Raw genomic sequence first — 19,862 nt, 5'->3', positions numbered from 1 at the left:
GGCTCCGGGAAGTCAGTGTCAAACCACTTGGTCCAGTTGCACTGTGGCTGGCAGTGGGTGGTCACTGGTTGAGTAGTTGTGTGTGGACTACCTGAGACCCAAGTCTTTGTGTGTGTGGTTGCTGAGTGACTACTGGTGTCCTTGGTGGAAGAGGAATACATGTTTGTGGTCCAGGTGGTCTTTGTTTTTGTACTGACTCCGTGTGAGGAAGGATGTGTGGTAGCTGAAGCTGTGGAACAGTTGTTTACTACCTTGCAGCACTCTATCCGGATCTCGTAGTTGTAGCACATGGGTGGCAGCTGGTTCTTGTTCAAACAGATCAAACCCTCCTCTGGGCTGCAGGTCACATCCTGCCCCAGCTCCTCCAGGGGTGTGTTGGGAAAGAACTGAGCCCTACACTCAACATTTCGTGGCTTCTCACAGAACTTGTATCCTTTGGATCTCAGGTTTACAAAGGTGTCAAAATCTCCACTGTTTCTTCCAGACCCAGGGTAGCTTCCATCTATCCAATCAGTCCAATTACAAAGCTCCTGTTTGCACTCATGAGTTGTCTCAAAGGAGGACATGGTGGACCCTGAGCTTGAGATGGACACAGATGATGTGGCTGGAGTTGGCTTTGGTGTTGGGCTTATGACGAACAGAGTTGTTCTAACAGTGGTAGAATTGACTGGAGCAGGAGTAGATGGAACTGGAGCTGAGGAAGAAGGTACTGGGGAAGAGGGAGATGGACTTGGGGTATGGGTAGAAGGACCTGAGGTGACTGTGCTGTACTTGTGCTCAGTTGAGGTGACAGGGACTGAGGAGGTTGTGTCCCCCATGGTAATTGTCGTAGAGGCTGTCAGATGGGTCATCTGGGTAGGACCACTGGAGGTTGGACAGTTGACGGGGTTACAGCACTGGACTTTGATCTGGTAGTTGTCACAGAGCCCTGACAGCTGATCACTATTGTAACAGATCAGCCCTACAGTTGTGCTACACTGCAGGTGCTGCTGCAGTTCTTGAAGAGGCACCTCAGGGCTAGCCTCAGCACGGCACTCCACTGCTTTTGGCACTGGGCAGATCTGGTAGCCGTGGGCACGGAGGTTCTCCAGAGTGTCAAAGTCACCACTGTCAATGCCACGTCCAGGATGGCTGACATCCATCCAGGGAGACCAGAAGCACTTCTCCCGGCAACCTGATGTGGGTACGGTGGAGGCCGAAGTAGACGTGGTCGAGATAGGGGCTGTGGCAGAGGTCTTCACAAACAATATGCTGCTGGTTGTCGACTCAGCCTTGCTTGGAGACCCTGGGTACACCACACTTGGGGTAGGACTGGAATGTGTGCTGGAGGGTTGCATTGAGGTCATGACTGTGGACAAAAGTAACAGGAGTGAGCATCGGGGCCTTGGGGCTGTCTGCCTGGTCCCTAGTCACAACCTTGCTCTGCGTTCATTAGCTGCCTGTGGGTCTCACCCCCCTGGCCATACCAACTTTGAAAACTGAACACTATAGCCATGTCAGTTAGCCTGTCTTCCCAGAACCTGCCCTTTCAGTGAGCAGAAATGGAGCCTAGTGGGTCCATGGACAAACAAATTAAGCTCTAAAGGGAATCTACTCTCTGAGCCATGCCCTGAGAGAAATCTACATGTTTAAACTCCTCAAAACTAGTTTGGGTTAACTTTGCAAACCCCCAAGAGGGTGAGACCTCAGGGATGCCTAGTGATCCATGCAGTGTAAAGCAAGCAGGCAGCTATGAATTCTGGGAGAATCTCATGTACATCCAAGGCTGGCCTAGAACCACTTCTACTTGGAGCTTCTAAGCTAAGGCCTGTTAGGCTGGAGCTCCTGCTTGCCCCTCACAAGCTAGGGAACCCCCATCTGCCCTCCTTCCCCAACCCTGCCCACACAGAGAAAACTCCCCCACCCCCTTGGAGAAAACTCTGGGCTAACATGTCATCACTCCCCTGTCTCCGAGTTTCCAGTAACCCACCCAAGAGTGCCCTCCCAGGGGCCCAGTTTCTGACCATGTATGGACACAATCCCAGCTCCTAGCTGGCACATTATCACTCCTCACCTAAGCTATATATAAAACTCCTTGCTTTAGCCTGAATGCATGACTTCACTGATCTCCACCTGTGAGATCGATGAACTCACCTGAAAGCTGCCTCCTAGTAAAACTGCCTGTATGTACTTTTATTCTGGTCTAATATGGCCTATATCTTTGCCACCAAGAGAGAATGCCTTTCAAGACCCACACTCCCTTGAGGTCATGTCCAGTAGCTGCAGAAAACAGTACCATGGACACCAGGCCTGCCAGAATGGGTCAGTGAGATTGGTAGCTTTCCACCATGGAACAAAGCAAGGTATTCCTGTCCCTCCTAGCTCTTGGGTCCCTTCTTGAGCCACACGGCCTGCCACTAATATCCAGAGATAGCCATTAACCTAACATTCATCAAGAGAGGCAGTACCAGTCAGCATGGAGAAGGACACCCCCGGGAAACCTAGAATTTTCTGCTGCCAGTCACACCTGCCTTACCGGGCAATGTGGAGAAGGAGAAAGTGGTGAGGGGTGTGGGGGTAGTGGAACTGCAGGTTTCAACGCTCCTCTCGATGGTACCATTGGCCCTGCAGTGTGCAGAGATGCAGCTTCCCATGCCATCTGTTGTGTGGTAGATGATGTCCCCAGGATGGAACTGTTGTCCATTGTAGGTACAGACACAGGCTGTGAGGAATAGATGTTTAGCCTGTCAGGATGTGCTAAAGTTCTGGCAATGAATCCCCCACCACACACACACACCACCCCATCTCCAGCTCAGAGAAAGCTGCAGGTGCTCACCACCATCATCATGGGTACAGCGCACACCACTCTCCGTACAAATGCTGTCAAGAGAAGCAAGAAGTGGAACTGAGTGCACGGGAACTGGAACCATCTGCAGAGGCCACTGTGCTTATCGTTAGTGATGAAACAGCCCTGCCACAGCCCAAGCTAGAGGCTGAGGTCCCGCCCAGGGCCTCTGCTCTACTAAGGTCACACTCTTTCAAACATCACCCCTGTCAATAGCCAATGCAGACAATGTGGACTTTAATGGACATTGTCCCCTCATCCCTGGGAGGACATCTGGACTGAGGACACATCACATTCACACACAGATGGATCTTAGGCCAAGGGTGTCCTCCCTCCCAGATGAGCCTTAGGTCAAAGGCATCCTTCCTCTTATCTGAGCCCCATGCTGAGGTTTCCCTCCCCTCATTTGAAACCCCCAGACCCAGGGTGCCCTCCCTCCCAGCTCAGCCTCAAACCAAGGGTGCCCTCATTCCCAGCTCAGCCTAAGACAACAGTGTTCATTCTCCTAGCTGAAGCTCAGGCCACTGGGGTTCTGGCAGGTGCACATACATGGGGCCCACAGGGCTGATGATGTCATCCTTTCCCCTCAGCTCAACCTCAGGCTGAAGGTACTTCTAGACCCCAGGCTGGTGTTATAAATAAGGTTAGTTCAAATTCCCCCACAGTGTTTCAGGTTATCTATTACCCTGGCTGAGTGACTCACCAGGAATAACAGTTTTTGTCTGAAGGTACTGATGTACCTGGCCGGTACAACTTTCCATTGACACGGCAGGGATGTGGTGGTACAGGTGAGGGGGTGACAGTACAGTTGGATACACACTGCATAGCACCCTCATCAAAGATGGGAGCTGTTGGTGGGCACTTGGGATAGCATCCTGTGGACCAAGAGACCTATGTTCCAGACAGAGTCTTCCCAGAGCCCTCTCACCCCAGGGCCCAGGTCTGTCCCCTAGGAGGACCAACCTCATCCACAACACTAGTGTTTGAGGTTGAAACCATAAAGGCTCCTAGTGGGATCAGGAAGAATAAAAAGACCCCAGGCCTTAGATCCCAGGATAGACCCCAGTCCTGATCCTAGGAACCCAAGAGACCCTACCCCTCCCAGTTCAGCCTTCAATCTACCTTCCAGACCACGGAGATCTTGTAGGCACAGTCCAGTAGGGTTCTGGCAGGTGCGCATGCAGGGGGCCCCACATGGCTGGTAGTGCCACTCACACTGACCCTCTGGGTTGTAGTAGTCACAGAACAGTGCTGGAAAATTGAAAGAGTTACTGAAATAAGCCTGCGTCTAGGGTCTGCTAAACCATTTCCCACTCCACCCCGAGAAAGGATAATTCAGATAAAGACTTCTGGCTAATGGGAGTGCCAGAGCAGAAACCATTAAATGGGACTCTCCAGGTACAGCAGCTGCCCTCAGCCACACTACTCCCTCAGGGCTTCACATGGACTGTGCTTAGCAAGGGGTACTGATAAGCTGGGCAGTGGTGGTGAATGCCTTTAATCCCAGCACTTGGGAGGCAGAGGCAGGTGAATTTCTGAGTTCAAGGCCAGCCTGGTCTACAGAGTGAGTTCCAGGACAGCTAGGGCTACACAGAGAAACCCTGTCTTCAAAAACCAGAAGAAGAAGAAGAAGAAGAAGAAGAAGAAGAAGAAGAAGAAGAAGAAGAAGAAGAAGAAGAAGAAGAAGAAGAAGAAGAAGAAGAGGAAGAAGAAGAGGAAGAAGAAGAGGAGGAGGAGGCGGGGGGTACTGATGCCTGATGTCTCCATTGCAGAAGGTTTTCTGGGGCCAGCCTTCTTCCTCCAGCCGCTCCCCCTCTCTTTCACTTTCTTCAGGAAACTATTAGCCCTTCAGTGCATCCTGATGAATATTCAGAGCTGGCCTCCCCTGCCTGGAACCCTAGTCTACACCACAGCCCAGCCCTGGCAGCTCCCAGCCCTTGGATCTGCTCATATTAGAGCCACCTGTTGAGTAGTCACAGTGTTTGTGCACTTGGACATATGCATGTGTGCGCATGTGCACTCACAGTGTTGCCCTCCCTCCCAGCCCAACCCCAAGCCAAGGGGGCCTTTGCTCCGAACTGTGCCTAAGGCAACAGTATTCTCCCTCCTAGCTAAAGCTCAAGCCACTTAGGCTCTGGCAAGTGTGCATACAGGGGGGCCCACAGGCCTGGTAATGCCATTCTTTCCCCTCAGTGTGTGTCCGTGTGTGTCCGTGTGTGTGTGTGTGCGCGCACACACACACATACATTGGCCAGAACCAAGTCAGGAGGAGCAGAGAAGGATGCCACCCACCTCATCCCCAGCACCACCCTTCAGCAACAAAGACAAAGCCCCACTCACGGCAGATGTCTGGTGTCCTCCAGGACACACACACTCCCACTTCATGGCAAGCCTGGGCATAGGCGGCCACAGCAGTGCAGAAACACTCGCAGTCACCCCCTGAGTCACAGGCACACGCATCATTCACACAAGCTTCATAGTACTTGGCCGGCTCCACCTGAAGGAGACAAAAGCATCAGGCTCTGGGGACTCCTGCCTCCCCCATCTCTTAGTGCACATGCTGGCCTAATCATTTGGACTAGTTTCTACTAGTGTCCCTCCTGACAAATGTATGACCATGAATATTCAGCCAGGCCATCACAGCATCCATAGGCTGGCCCTGATCATGGAGCTGTCTGAAGCTTCCTCAGTCCATGTTCAGAGTCAACAACCCCCAAACAATAGCCCATTCTTGTGTATGCATGTGGGTCCCTGGGCCCCAGACACCCATGCCCTTGGCTGATGGCATCTCCATGCTAGGTCCAGAGACCACCCCGCCCCACTGCCGTACATGAGCATGGCAAGCTGAGAAGGTTGCGCTGTTGATGATGCTGCATTGCTTTTGGGCCCAGGATTTGCGGTAAGGGTTGGCAGTGCAGGGGTCCTTGGACACCGGGGCATCCGGGCAGGATGGAGACAACTTCCAGCTATTTCCAAACTCCAGCATGTCACTGACCACAGACTGGCTGCGTGTGGTGAAATCATTGATGGCATTGTCATCAAAGTTCCCACACAGGCCACAGACTTTGCCCTATAGAGAAACACAGAGATTAGAGGTGTGGGACAGAGCCCCCTTCCTTTACCCTGATATCTGATCTGCTCTACTACCACCCAGCTTCCTGAAGGATGGGTCCAGGAAAAGCAGCTAGTGTAGGTTTGGACACCTTTGGTGTCCAGTGGGTACTTGTGCTCATCTGTGTCTGCCCCCAGGCCACGACCCCTGCCCATGACTTCCTAGGAGGCCTATGAGTCCCCCAACTTGGCAGATTAGGAAACCTCTAACCCAATTCTTTCCATGAGGCTGCTCTGTCCTTCCCTCTACATTGACTTTAGTACCAGTTCTCAGTCACTTTGTTGGGTGGGCAGGGGGTCATGGCAGTCAGCTTAGAGCCTGTCTTGGAGAGCAGTCCAAAACACTACCATGATCTGAACAGTGGGCCCATATTTGCCCCTGTTCTAACCCTGGTGCTTGTGAGCAGTGCCTCCCTAGAAACAGAATCTTTGAAGATGTGGTCAAGTGAGGCTCCACTAAGGCGGGGCAGGTTCTGAGTCCCCTGTCTAGTATCCTTATTAAACAGAAAAAATATAAACACAACCACTCATGGGAAAACCATGTGATGACAGAGATAGAAGCTAGAATAATGAAGCCACAATCCAAGGATACCTGGAGCTCCAAAGGCTAAAGAGGCAAGAAAAAGCCACCTGAGCCTTCAGAGGGGTCAAAGTCCTACTGATACAGCACTTAGGCTTCCAGTGTCCAGATACAAAAGAGAACTGGCCACCCAGTTTGTGGTCATTTGTTACAAAACCCACAAGACATGCACAGCAGGGGGTTTCCTCACTGCTGTCCCAAAGGTTCTTCCCATCCATCCCCTCCATCTCTAGAAAATGTATTTAATTAATTATAGTGTGTGTGTGCGTGTGTGTGTGTGTGTGTGTGTGTGTGTGTGTGTGTGTGTGTGTGTGATATGCATATTCCACAGTGCTCTTTTGAAAGTCAGTTCTTCTACCATGTGGGTCCTGGGGATTAACCTCTAGCCTGAGGTCATCAAGCATGTCAGCAAGTGCCTTTGCCTACTGAGCCATCTCCCCCACCCTACTTTCTCTGTCTCTCTTTGCCTTTCTCTGTCTCTGTCTCTTTGCATGTGTCTCTTGATCTCTCTCACTCTCTTTGTCGATCCCCGACTATCTCTCTCTCCCTCTTTCTGTCTCTGTCTTACTCTTCTCTCTATCTCTCTGTGCATCTCTGTCTCTCTGTGTTCATCTTCCTACCCCCATGTGTGTCCCAGCCCTTGAGAGGGATAACAGAAATGCTTCCCTGGCTCAGCCTCACCTTGAATTCAGGGCTGAGTCTGAGAAAGATGCTGGTCTTCTTGTCCCACAAAAGCACCAGGCCAATGTTGGTTTCCACCACCAGGTAGTTGCCCATCTGGTGGACAAAGTAGGGGGGTTCCTGCCCCACATCCTTCTGGACCACTTCCATCTTGCTGTCACTCAACTTCAGCTCGTAGTTCTGTGTGGCAAAAGATCTTCAGGGCCTGGCCAAGAACATGATCCCTCCTTGTGCCCCTGCACCACTGTGCAACCCCAGGGTGTTTGGCTAGCTCAATTCCTCTCACCCCCAGGAAGATCTTGATGCCCTTGGAGCAGGTGGTTCCTGTAGTACCACAGGGGATGTTCTCAGTGATAACACGAAAGGCATCCTGGGAGCTGCCATTCCCACCACAGTTGTCCTGCAGGAGCAGAAGCCCATTATAAGACATGGAAGGGTGGTGAGTTCTTAGGGCTGTGTGTAGCTGTGGGTGAAGCTGCCAAACAAGCATACCTGCAGCAGTGTATACTCGCAGTCCCCATTGAAACTGTAGCGCTGCCCATCAAAAGTGATGTAGTGGCCATCCCCATACACAGCACAGGTGGCCAGGCAAGGATTGTCGGTGCATTGCCACATCCTGTTCTCACAGGTGCTGCATAGAAAGTGGAGGTCAGCTGATGGCTCCCACCAGAGTGGGAACCTTCCCAGAGGCTCTATGGGGACTTCTTATGGGAAACTGAAGCACAGAGCTTAGCCACCTTGAGAGCCTATGCTGTGTGCACTGGCTAGTTTTGTGTCAACTTAACACAAACTGGAGTTTATCACAGAGAAAAGAGCTTCAGTTGAGGAAATGCCTCCGTGAGATCCAGCTGTAAGGCATTTTCTCCATTAGTGATCAAGTGGGGAGGGCCCATTGTGGGTGGTGCCATCCCTGGACTGGTAGTCTTGAGTTCTATATGAAAGCAAGCTGAGCAAGGCAGAGGAAGCAAGTCAGTAAGTAACATCCCTCCATGGCCTCTGCATCAGCTCCTGCTTCCTGACCTACTTGAGTTCTAGTCCTGACTTCCTTTGATGATGAACAGCAATGTGGAAGTGTAAGCTGAATAAATCCTTTCCTCCACAACTTGCTTCTTGGTCATGATATTTGTGCAGGAATAGAAGCTCTGGCTAAGACACTGTGTGTGCCATCAGAAGCTATGCCTGAACTCACTCCATTCCTAACAAGGACCTCTATACCTGGTAATAGCTTGGATATCCACCTCTCCCACTGTGACCCCCACATACCAGTTGTTGCAGCCCACTTGGATGGTCTCCCCAGGCCTGTAGGTGGCCTCATTGTGCACACAAGGACAGTCTTCAGCAACAACACAGCCTCCATTGCCATCTGCCACCAGCCCATTCGGGCACACACAGCCAGGCACGCACTCAGAGCTATACTGTAGGGAATATGGACAAGGTAAATGGGACTGGATGTGGGTGGATTCTGGGGCTGACATGCCCTTTTTGTCTGCAGGACTGAAGGAACATGGGAACAGGACGCTCAACAGCAGGGAGAACAGAGGTGCTCTGAGAATATAGTCTAGCCACACTGCCCTTAAGGCCCTCAGCAGTGGAGAGCCCTGCTTCTCTGCTCCAGGAGCAGCCATGAGAGGACCTGATGGTCTCCACAGACACCATAGCAGGAGAGGTCAAGAAAGTGAGGGGGTCATCAGGAGTGTCCTAGGGAGGGCTATTAGGGAGTGACCAGGTCACTTACGCAGGTCATGTCTAGGGTGTGACAGCTCTTCTGACATCCAGCTCCAGGGTCACCAGGTGTGGCATTGTGACAGTCAAAATAGATCATGGGTGCATCACACACTGGAGAAGGAAGGGGACCAGTGAGGTCATGCCATCCATCCCTGCTAAGCTTTCTCTGAGGGCGGCCAGTGCTGTAATATCTTAGCCATTTGTTTCTAAACAGCCAAGCATGTGGCTGCATGCCCTGTGGTGGTGGTGGGAGGGTGCACATCTGTATTATGCATGCAGAGTGCATGTGAGTGAGCATATATTATGTGAGATGAGAATGCACTGAATGTTTTCATAATTATGTGTGCACAGTGTCCACACTGCATCTCCCATGTTTTGGAGTCCAAGGGCACAGACACACACTATACCACAATAGTGAAACTGATCATCAGCCCGGCTCTGTTCACTTGAGGTGGGCATCAACCCTGACAGCTCTTTGGATATTCTCCCAGAGTTGACAGGCTCTCTCAGGCTCACCTGGAGTCGGGGCAGGACCTCCAATACAAGTCAGTGCTCCTTGGGTGCAGGTGCTGAAAGTAGAGGACTTTAGAATATCATCCACTCTGGGCCCTGTGAACCCCCACCATGTCCTCCTTGTCTGCATGACTACAGGTGCATGGGAGCAAGATGATAAGTGTCCTTTGGGAACGGTCTGCCAGGCCTAAGGGTCTTACCAAATGGCCCCATTGTCATGCATAGACTCGCCATTGGGAACTGTGGATCCCTTGTAGTAGCAAGGACAGCTGGTGGCCTGTACACATTTGCCTGAATCATCCAAGAAGGTGCCTTTGGGGCAGGTGCAGCCATCTACAGGGATGAAGTTGACATGGCAGGTGACATCTTCCTCACTCAGAGCACGGCAGGTGGGCTGGCAAGTGCTGATATGATATTGATAAGTCATTGACTTGGGACAGGTAACTGTAGGCTTTGCTGTATGAGAACAGAAAGGAGAAACACTTTAGAACACTGGTGGACACATAGCCCAGCAATCACAACAAAAGAACCTAGCAGTTCTTTTCAATTTCCCCCAGACATTGTCTCCCAATTAGTTCTCTTGGTCACAATGGCTTGGGTCTCCCTTAGTTTCAGAGACTGATGTAGGAATAAGACCCTTGGAGCATCCAGTCAGCTACTAGGCAAAGGATAGGGGCCCTGGTCTGTACAGAAAGAGAGTTATTTGCCCACAGAATACTCACTGCAGATGCCATCTCTCCAGTCACTGAGCAGCACACCTTTGGCAGCACAGGCACGCACATAGGAGGACAGGGCTGCACACATGCAGTCCTCACTCTTCTCACAATTGCACGTGTCAAACATGCAGTTCTGGGGGTGGAGACATTGGAGCATCAGGGACCCAGCCTCGAATTCAGGAGCCTGGTATCTGACTGCCCCTCCCCCAACCCCAACATACTCCTAACTTCCTTACCTTCCTCAGGACACTTCCCCATCCCCCATTCCTCCTTAGTTCACTTTAATGTTGAGATCTCACAAGCAGCCAACTTCTCTCTAGGACATAGATTCTGGCCCTTTATCTCTGTGACCCACCTGGTCCACCTCTAGAGCATCTTGCCTTCCCTCCTGCCTTATGACTCACACACCTCAAAAGATTCATGTTTAGTCCTGTTCCTAGTATAGACCTGAGCTTGATCTAAACTCAGTAAACACGCAATGAAAAAATAAAGACCATGGATGTCAGGAGCAGAACCAGAAATACAGACTCGGAGAATATTCCTGCCACATGCTGCCTGTCAGTTGCCTCCCTCTAGTGTCTTTTGGTTTTCCAAATATGGAGCACACAGTGCAGTGTTGGAGTCCTAGCTAGCTGAAGAAGCAGTGAGTGGGCATTACCGAGAAGAAGATGCTAGGGTTCACAGTGGCATGGCACTGGGAAAATGGGCCACTGGCGTCAGTCAGCCGAGAACACCAATGCTGAGCATATTTTTCTGTGGATAGAAAGGAATCCATCAGCTACTTATTTTCTAAAGCCCCTGAGTTTCTCCCACATGGGGTCATGAAGTATAGAGAAGTTACAATCATTGTTTCTCTTCTTTCCTATGTTCCCAGACTCCTCACTTCCTAGGAATATGACTGGCCATTGCCTTCGACAAATAGTCAAGACTTCTGGGCAAAATTACAGAGGGAAGGACCAGCTGATACTGAACCCCACCTCCTCAACCTTACTCAGGGAGCTGGACAATGTCACGAGTACAATAGAGTCTTATTCCTTTCTTTTACCCTGAATCGGAGCCCCTAAGTCCAATGCCCTGTGTACAGCAGATGATGTCCATGCCATCTTTGAATCTGTCCTAGAGATCCATCATATCCTCCTGCCATCTGATGCCTACATTGATGCTAGTCACCACCCTTCCCTGAAGTATCCACATTTGTTTCACATGTAATACTACACGGCATAAACTGCAGCAATAAATTTTTCTGAAAATACCTCTGGCCTTCAAAAAGAATGAACTCTTTCCAGATGCTACAATCAAGTTAATAATAAGCTTTGTGACTCATTGAAGACAGTGTACCCAATCTGCTGTCCTATCATATACTCAGCCTGTTCAAGTTAGCCTGCCTTTAAGAGAACCATATAACTGACTTTGCTATGCTTTGAACTTCTTCCATAACTAGCTTTTACAATCTAAGCTAAATGTATAGTTTTAATCTTAAATTGTATCATTTTCTATGCCCTGTCCCAGAATTATGAAAGTGTATTATGATAATCACATGCTGAAAGCATCCAACAGGTTGAAATCAGCATTACACAGAGCAAATATCCCATAAATGTTGGAAGCAGCAAGCAGATACAGGTTGATAAAGTCTGTGTGTAGTTTTGAGTGATATTCCAGATCAGTTGAGGTAAGTAAAATGATTTTTCTTTGTAAAAAATGTTAAAAATGTCTATAAAGAAGAATTTCTCATTGCTTCCCCAGGCCATATTTTTCACGCTGCTCAATAAATATGGGGCAAAAGCTTTTGTTACAGACAGGTAACAAGGACGGATCAAATACAATAGACAGGCCACTGACTACAATACAGACATGCGGAAAACACCAGAAGAGAAATGAAGGATTCGTTTGAGCTCACTTTGAGTCAAACTATTCCAAGAGAAAGCTTCCTTTTTTCACTCCTCCATATAACATCTACACATTTTAATGTCCTCTCTGGGGCTTCTATAATATGTGATTGACACAATACAGTGCACTCTAGTTTGCTTATTCATCACATCAGGGTAGATAGCTGGACACCAAGACAGGTCAGAGTTTGCTGAGAAAATGTTTCTTGGGAAATAACCAGATCACAAATGAAACCAAGTAAACACGCCTCTTGGCATTCAACAGAGCATAGACAAACAGTTAAATAAACAAATTCACCATTCTCCACGCTGAGCGAGCAGGGGTCCTCAAAGATATTCTTGACATTGGGACAAGCCGCCTGAGTCTTGAAGGTGTTGAAGAAAGCAGCTGCTGTGCCCTCCACAACCCCACTGATGGTCTGGAAGTCATCAGCCTGAATACTGTTGAAGTTACCACAGAGCCCTGGGAGCAGAAGAGCAGGTTGAGGCCCCATGTGGGCTTTAAGATGGAATGGGCTCAGACCCAGAATGTTTCTTACCACAGGTTAGCCCCCTGAATTCTGGCATCAGACGCGCAGACACTTGCATAATGGGATTCAGCTGGATCTCAAGCTGCAAACCCACATTGGTCTGACCAATGATGAAGTAGGTTGAAGGCCGGAAGAAGGTAACATTGGCTGTGGGCAAAAGATGAGGATTTCAAGTTTAGAGATGTCCCGTGAAATGGAGATACACATTCAGACTCACACAAGCAGCCCTCACCTGTAGACACTGGCAACTGCGTATAGATCTGGTTCACAAAAACCTCTCCACTGGCTTTCACCATGACCACCTAGAACCAATTAAAGAGCCAAGATGCTCAGTATGGAATTGAGGCAATTTCTCCCTCACTGACATTTGGTAACCCACACAGGCTGTGAAGTGTGCTTGCTGGGTCTAGGAGACCTTGGTCTACAAAGCTGTATGTAGTCCCCGTGAGGTAAACTTGGGTTCAAAGATCAGGCCCCATACCTACCCTGATTTTCTAAACTTTCAAAAGAATCATATCTTAAGTAATATAAAAACAGAAACTAATGTATAAAGAATAACTTCAATGGAGAAGTTGTACTGGATATAAATACTTGAGTCTTCTTTCCTGCGTCCAAGTGGTGTAATTACAGGAGCCTCAGAGTCAAACACCTACAATGTTCCACTTAAGGGTAGTCTCCAAAGGCCCACAGATGGTGGATGTGCTCACTGTCCAGGATGTGAATCCAGGGACTGACAATGTGAACATGTTCTTTCCACCTCCCAGGACCCACCTCTTCCAGGGTTCCCCTCAGCTCTCCCTGTGATACTCACCGTCTGCCCCCCACCCAGGTTCAATGTCACAGTCTTCAGACAAGTCTCACTTTCAGTCAATCCACACTTCCGCAGCTCAGCCAGCACAGTGAAGACATTGCTGTGACAGGGCTGCAGGGAATGACACACGTCCTTACATGCTGCCCAAACCCCTGCCTACCTCATCCTTTCCTGCCTAGCACATGCTACCTCTCCTTGTTGAAAACCCCTACTCCACTGCTGTCATAGATTCTAATAATCCATTTGCATCCAGGAGGAAGGTGCTCCTAGGAGCACATGCCATGAGTCTTCCTCTCCCCCAACAAGGGGGTTCAATGTACCTACTGAATGCAATAATTCTAAAAGTTGGGAGGCAGACCAAGGGGAGTTGGGAGTGGAGGAGAAGGTGGATGATCAAAACACATTGTGTACATTTATGAAATTTTCAAAGAATAAATAAAATACTTTTAAAAGGAAAACAGTTGTGGGTTTTTTTTTTTTTTAAGATCAGTGGTTTCCAAGGTGGAGAGAGAGATGGTCAGGTGCAGTCTAGGATGGTCAGCATGGTGAACTACTAGATGATACTAGCGTAGTAGATACAGGACATTTCACATTTGTGAAATCCTGGGGCATGCTCATGAGTGACCCTGATAGACTCTGCCATGGACAGTAACGGCTGACTGTTTTCTAGCATCAGTTGTAACCAATGCTCATACTAAAGCAAAATGTTAGTACAGGGGAGGCTGGTGGAATCAGTGAGGTTTAGGAATTCTCTGGACTTCCTATTTAATTTATTTGTAAACATAAAACTCTTCCAAAAATAAAACCAGACAAGGGCTGGAGGGATGGACCAATGATTGTGTACTTCTCTCGCAAAGGACCAAAGTACAGTGCCCAGCACCTACATCAAGTAGCTCACAGCCACCTGTTACTCCAGCTCCAAGGTGTATGATGCCTCTTCTGGCCTCCATGGGCACAGGCACATGTACACACACAGAGACACACATGCACACATACATAAGTAAAATATGTAAATAAAATTATAAGTCTCTTCTAAAAGGACAAGATCCGAAAGGCCAGAGCAGTGTGCAGGGGTCATTCAGAAGTAGAGGTTCACTCGGCGGCTGACTGAATCCATAGAGCCCTGGGCCAACAAGCAACAGTATTTCCTCACAGTTTTACCATGAAGTCCCCCCAAGGTCTCCCGAGTGCAGCAGTGAAGGGAGGCATAGACTAGTGATACCTGAGGAGGCCCTTGACTTGATGCAGCTCCCAAAGTCAGAAGCCCAAGGACAACACAGGCCTCACCTTGCTCAGAACATAGGTGCAGTCCCCATGTACTGTGTATTGCCTTTCATCAAATGTGGAGATGTGGGAGCCTCCCAGTACTGAGCAGGTGCCAGAGCATGGGATGTCCTGGCAGTTCCACTGACCTCCAGAGCATGTGCTACAGGTAGGAAGAAGAAGGACATATTGTATACCAGAAACAACACTCCTGTCATTTTTGCCACCAAACTGAAGGCTCCTGCTCATAGAGCACTGACCACAGCAGCCTGGGACCTAACAAGTCCACAAATCCTGGGAAGACAGTATCTGTCAGAGTCTTGGATGGGGAACCCAAAACGTACCACTTGGTGCAGTCAGTAGAGTAATTGGTACCCGGTGCATAAAATGCCCCATTGTACAAGCAGGCACACTGGGACACAGGGACACAGCCAGTCTGATTTATGTCATCAAGAACCATACCTGTAGGAAGCAAGTCCATGTGATAGGTGCTGTCTGGGAACCCCAGTAAACATCAACAGCACAGGGACACTTTGGGCCAGAGTCATAGGGATCTTTCATCAAGGCTGAACAGTAGCAGCATGACCACCAAAGCAGTTGTGTGCTTTGAAGATCTGGGGTTGGGGTTAGGGTTAGGGGAGGAGACTCCATCTTACCCTCAGGACAGAAGCAGCCAGCAACACAGTGGTCCTCACAGACCTGGGAATGCTGGGGGTTGGAGCAGGTGTCCACACAGGGTGAGCCACATTCCTGGTGCTGCATGTTGAGGGAACATGTCTGAGCTGCGAGAAGAGCAGAAAGAAAGATCATATCAAGTCAGGTCCCATTTACCAGCTGGATGATGCTATGATGGGGAGGTGAGGCTGAGGGCACTTACAGCAGAGGTTGGGACCCCGCCAGTCCTGAGGCTGTCCTCCAGCATGTGCACACTGCCGGGAGTACTCAGCCAGGGTATGGCAGATGCAGTCAGACGGGTCCGAGCTCTCACAGAGACAGAGGTCCTGCTGGCAAGCCTCCAGGTAGCTGCTGATGTCCACCAGGGCTGCACAGTCTGAGAACAGCTCACTTTTCAGGATCTTTTCACAGATGCCCTGGACAATGGCAGGCGCCCATGTTGAGTTCAGACCCCAGGCTTCCCAGAAGTACCTGGGCTAGCCCACAGCCCTCCTCCCCACCCTGCCCACCCATTCCTCTCAAGCCTCACAGATCTGGTGGAGCAGTTCTTCTGGGACACAGGGAGGGGGTCCTGGCACTGCTCTGTGGGGCCATCCATCTTCTGAAGGTTCCCAAACTCAAGGGGTGTCAGCCTAACATCTGCAGAAAGTCCAGAGCAGCTCTGTCTACAGGTCCCAGACCCTCAGCCCATCATCTCAATGGCCAAGCCCAAAGTTCCCCACTGAAATGTCCATGTGGTCCTGCAATCCCTGCTAGTCTATACACAGCATCACCTGACAGGAGCAGACATGCATGGATAGGTTCTGTCACCCGCAGATTATATGAGACTTAGGGAGCCTGGAAGAGGGAGCGGTATGGAAGTATTTCGATGGTACAGACACATTTGTGACTCCACTACATGGTGGTAAAGAAATGTGACCCTCTCAGGCCTGAAAGAAGTAAGGATGATTCCAGGTGAAGGTCTGTATCCCCAGATTAGGGGTATCAAGAACTAGAGCTCTGCCTGCGAGGTGTGTATCAGTGTGCCAAAAGTGTACATGCACACAAGTATGGATATGTGCAGATGTGTCTATGTGCACTTATGCATGAACTGGGATTGTGGGAGGGAAACATGCAATTTGTGAGAGTGAGCACTTGTTTGCATACACATAGAGATAGACTGTTTGAAATACTGGGGGACTAAGTCTCTTGGGGTGGCCCAGGGGCATTGCCTGGGGACTTACTGTGGGAGAGGAACTCGCTGGATGTTGGACTGCCATTGAAGTCTCCACAGAGACCACAAGTCTTGTTGGTATATTTGGTGTCCAACTCCAGCTGAAATTGGAGGAGACATCAGACACTTGTTCCCACTATAGACACCCCAGGATGTAAAATATAGACTCCCAAAAAGAGGGTGAGGGTTGTCAGAGGAAACACAAGCCAAAAGACCCTCCCCATCAGTCATAAGAAGGCTTGACTCAGAGCAGGGCTCAAGAAACCATCCCAAATACACAGGACCTGAGGCTCTGTTGATACTTGGAATTTGGATGCTCACCTTCCCTAGTTGTGTAGGGCCTATGCCCCCTCTCCTTACCCACCTCCTGATTTCACTAAGAGGCTCCATCTTTTGCCCCCATTTTACCAGAAAGCTGTGCCCACCCCCACCTCTGTCCGTCCCCCACCACTAGGAGACTCTATTCCCCCTCACCAGAACACTGTCATCATCATTCCACATGAAGAGCAGCCCCAGCCTGGCCACCACCTTCAAGTAGCCATTGCTGAGCTCAATGAGGACCCCAGACTGGCTGAAGGGCAGCTGGACCCTGTAAAAAAGAGTAGGGATAAGGTACTGAGGGGCACAGAGACAAAAGAGACTCCAGGTGAGAAGATGCTTACAGCCATGTGTATGACAGACATGGACCTGGAATGCCAATATTAAGGAAGAGTTTAGGGGTTTACTCTAGCATGGGGTTTACTCATGAGAGTAGAATCTTGCTAACAATCCCATTGTCTCTCACAACCCTGAAATACCACCAAGCACCTCCATCACCCATCCAATACTGCCCCAGACTCACGGGTGGTTATTGACTAAGACGGAGCTCTTGGTCAGCTCAACAACTAGGCCATCAAGCTTCATAGTGACCCTGCTCGGAGTGGTGGAATTAGACTCCTGACCACGACGAAGCTGGATATTGAAGTCCTCATAGGCATCCCCACAGTGTGCAGAGAACACATAGTTGCAGAGACCAGGGAAGTAGAAGACCTGTCCATCAAAGGTCTTGTAATGGAAGTTGCCCCATGTGCTGCACACCCTCCTGGAATGTGCTGGGTTGAGGGCTGTGGACCAAAGCAATGACAGACTTTGAAGGCACTGTTTGGGTCCCAGAGCCCTGATGCACCCTCCATGTTCTGCCTTTCACACAGCATCTTTTTCATGCACCACTGGGATCAGAGAGGCTGCTGCCCATGGTGGGCATCTGAGATCCGATCTGATTTAGGAAGCCCTGGGACCAGCTCACAGCAGCTCTGGATACCCTTCTCAATCTTTCTTATGTTTTAGTATTGTCCAGGACCAGGTACCCTCGTCTAAGTAGTTCTTCAGGCCTAAGAGAGGGTAGCCCAGCTAAGCGGGCCTCTTTCCCAGGTGCACTTCGGCATTTACTCACCTCGTACCACAGGAATGGTCTTCAGAGGTGGAATGATGGTCACCCTATTGAGTGGGGTACCTGTGGAGGCAGGAGCATGGGTCATGGTGTGTACAGTGAGGTCATGGGGTCACTGTGGCACAGAGCCAGCAGAAGTAGGCCCCCAGGTCTCCAGTCCAGCTTGAATGCTACTGCCTATTGAGAGGCAGGTTGGGCATGGCCCAGCCTGAGGCCTACATCCAGCATTCTCTTCTTTCAGTGACCTCTGAAGCTCTCATCCCTTAGTGCCCTCAAAGGCCAGAAATGTCTGTTCATACATGGGACTTGTGTCCTGATCCTCACCAATGCCAGAATTTAGGCCAGCAGCTCAACCTCTCATCCCCTTCCTTTTTAACCAGTTTGGGTAAATGCAAAGTGCAAGTGCCAGATGTTCCCCGAGGCTCCCCAAGACCCCACAAGGTCCCACAAGACCCCTTGCTTTGGCATATGTGTCTGATTCCCCAGCTCCTAGGGTCAAGACACAAAAAAAATGAGTGTGGTGCTGAAATAGGTTAATCCCAGAACTAGGATCTATGTGGGTGGAACAATAAGCCTGTGCTGCACAGGATATAGCCCGATCAACCTGACAGACTTTCTGTAGTTCCCTCTGGAGCTTGAGCATGGATGCCTGTGATGCTTCCATAGGCTGGATCAGTTAGGAACAGGAGGTAGCTAACCATAGCCATTCAAGCCTCAGGTTCTGACTCCTCCGTGTGCTAGCTGAGCAGCCATTAAGGCAAGAAGCCCTGGGGGACCCAAGGCCACACTACGGTAGAGTGGCTGGGACCTTGCAGGCATAATGAAGACAAAAGGCTGAGACTTACCAACATGCCCTTGAGGATGAGAGAAGTCAGAGTGGTGTTCACGGGAAGATTTCAGAGTGTCCTGTTGGGCCTGGCCTGCAGAAGAGGATATGGGCCTGAGCTGAGAGCCAGAGGAGGGCTCAGGCAGCCCAGGCTGCTGGCTACCAGTAAGCAGATGGAGAAAAGGGCATAATATATCACTAGTTAATGACCTGATGCAAGGTCAGCTTGATGGCGGGTGAATGGCCCACTCCCATACCTACACAAGAGGGTTTGAGCAAAGTTGTGACTGGCTTGCACCTTAAGTCTGGTTTCCTGGTGCCTCCACCTATTGCTAGGGCCAGGCTAAGAGAAACCACATTCCCAGGACTCTCTGCTGTGCCTAAGACACCTGAAGCCCGTTGTTTCTTGTGAGATTTTGCCAGAAAGGGTTGTGAGCACATGAGCAGCCTGAGAGCCTGCCCTGACTAGTTTACGGTGCTCTAAGACATAGCCTTCTGCTCCCCTACACATTGGATGCCCAGCCTCAAACCCCTGCATATCAGAGTTACTTCCCTGCCTCTTAAATCAGAGACTGCTTGAAGTTGTCAGGTCGCAGGCAAGGGCTGCATGGCAGGACCCTCTCACAGACACTTATAGCTTGCCAAGACCCAGATAAGACTCTGAACTTCACTGACCACCTGAGTCCAGCGCATGGGGGAATGAACAGTCTGGGAAAGCTGGACACTTTGAGTCTTACCTCTGTGTTGGCTGCAGGCCAGAGCCAGGGCTAGGACCCAGAATGGGACCAACTTTCTCCGGCTGACGCCCATGCTGTGGAGCATGGGGAAATGTCCCCACTGGCAGCCTCTGAGGAGATCCTCTAGTCACCAGCTGCCTTTTGTAGTCTAAGAGCTGGCTCCAGCCCCAGTGGCTTCACGTGGGTGGGTGGGGCAGGCCTGTGGGCATTCAGTCACTTCAGGCTGGTCAATGGCAGCAGTCAGGGGTGGGTGTGCCAGCAGGTAGAGCCTGGTTTCCCTGAGGCTCCCCCAGATCTCACCTGTGTACTCCTCCCCAAGCAGCACCCACCCAGACTTTCCCA

General features: G+C 50.2%; 1 protein-coding gene across 1 annotated transcript in view; it reads right to left on the bottom strand.

The window, feature by feature from the left end:
• Muc5ac (mucin 5AC, oligomeric mucus/gel-forming) overlaps positions 1-19,593 on the bottom strand; it is a 33,024-nt gene extending 13,431 nt beyond the window's left edge. The window contains exons 1-31 of the mRNA XM_031384957.1: positions 19,521-19,593; positions 18,803-18,877; positions 17,961-18,020; positions 17,370-17,631; positions 17,003-17,117; positions 16,539-16,629; positions 15,845-15,954; positions 15,518-15,731; positions 15,297-15,422; positions 14,988-15,102; positions 14,665-14,803; positions 13,378-13,488; positions 12,799-12,868; positions 12,576-12,713; positions 12,335-12,499; positions 10,809-10,903; positions 10,157-10,283; positions 9,635-9,890; positions 9,438-9,490; positions 8,932-9,032; positions 8,460-8,611; positions 7,689-7,827; positions 7,483-7,596; positions 7,197-7,376; positions 5,655-5,894; positions 5,165-5,321; positions 3,947-4,075; positions 3,528-3,699; positions 2,816-2,859; positions 2,516-2,701; positions 4-1,348 (exon numbers count right to left, since the gene is read on the bottom strand). Of these exons, the coding sequence (XP_031240817.1) occupies positions 4-1,348; positions 2,516-2,701; positions 2,816-2,859; positions 3,528-3,699; positions 3,947-4,075; positions 5,165-5,321; positions 5,655-5,894; positions 7,197-7,376; positions 7,483-7,596; positions 7,689-7,827; positions 8,460-8,611; positions 8,932-9,032; positions 9,438-9,490; positions 9,635-9,890; positions 10,157-10,283; positions 10,809-10,903; positions 12,335-12,499; positions 12,576-12,713; positions 12,799-12,868; positions 13,378-13,488; positions 14,665-14,803; positions 14,988-15,102; positions 15,297-15,422; positions 15,518-15,731; positions 15,845-15,954; positions 16,539-16,629; positions 17,003-17,117; positions 17,370-17,631; positions 17,961-18,020; positions 18,803-18,877; positions 19,521-19,593 (5,354 nt within the window). The remainder of the gene's footprint in view (positions 1-3; positions 1,349-2,515; positions 2,702-2,815; positions 2,860-3,527; positions 3,700-3,946; positions 4,076-5,164; positions 5,322-5,654; positions 5,895-7,196; positions 7,377-7,482; positions 7,597-7,688; positions 7,828-8,459; positions 8,612-8,931; positions 9,033-9,437; positions 9,491-9,634; positions 9,891-10,156; positions 10,284-10,808; positions 10,904-12,334; positions 12,500-12,575; positions 12,714-12,798; positions 12,869-13,377; positions 13,489-14,664; positions 14,804-14,987; positions 15,103-15,296; positions 15,423-15,517; positions 15,732-15,844; positions 15,955-16,538; positions 16,630-17,002; positions 17,118-17,369; positions 17,632-17,960; positions 18,021-18,802; positions 18,878-19,520) is intronic.
• Between the last annotated feature and the right edge of the window lie 269 nt (positions 19,594-19,862).

This window comes from Mastomys coucha, unplaced genomic scaffold (genome assembly GCF_008632895.1).
Source record: "Mastomys coucha isolate ucsf_1 unplaced genomic scaffold, UCSF_Mcou_1 pScaffold21, whole genome shotgun sequence".
Classification (NCBI taxonomy): Eukaryota; Metazoa; Chordata; class Mammalia; order Rodentia; family Muridae; genus Mastomys; species Mastomys coucha.
This window is presented reverse-complemented; position numbering and strand designations above follow the sequence as displayed.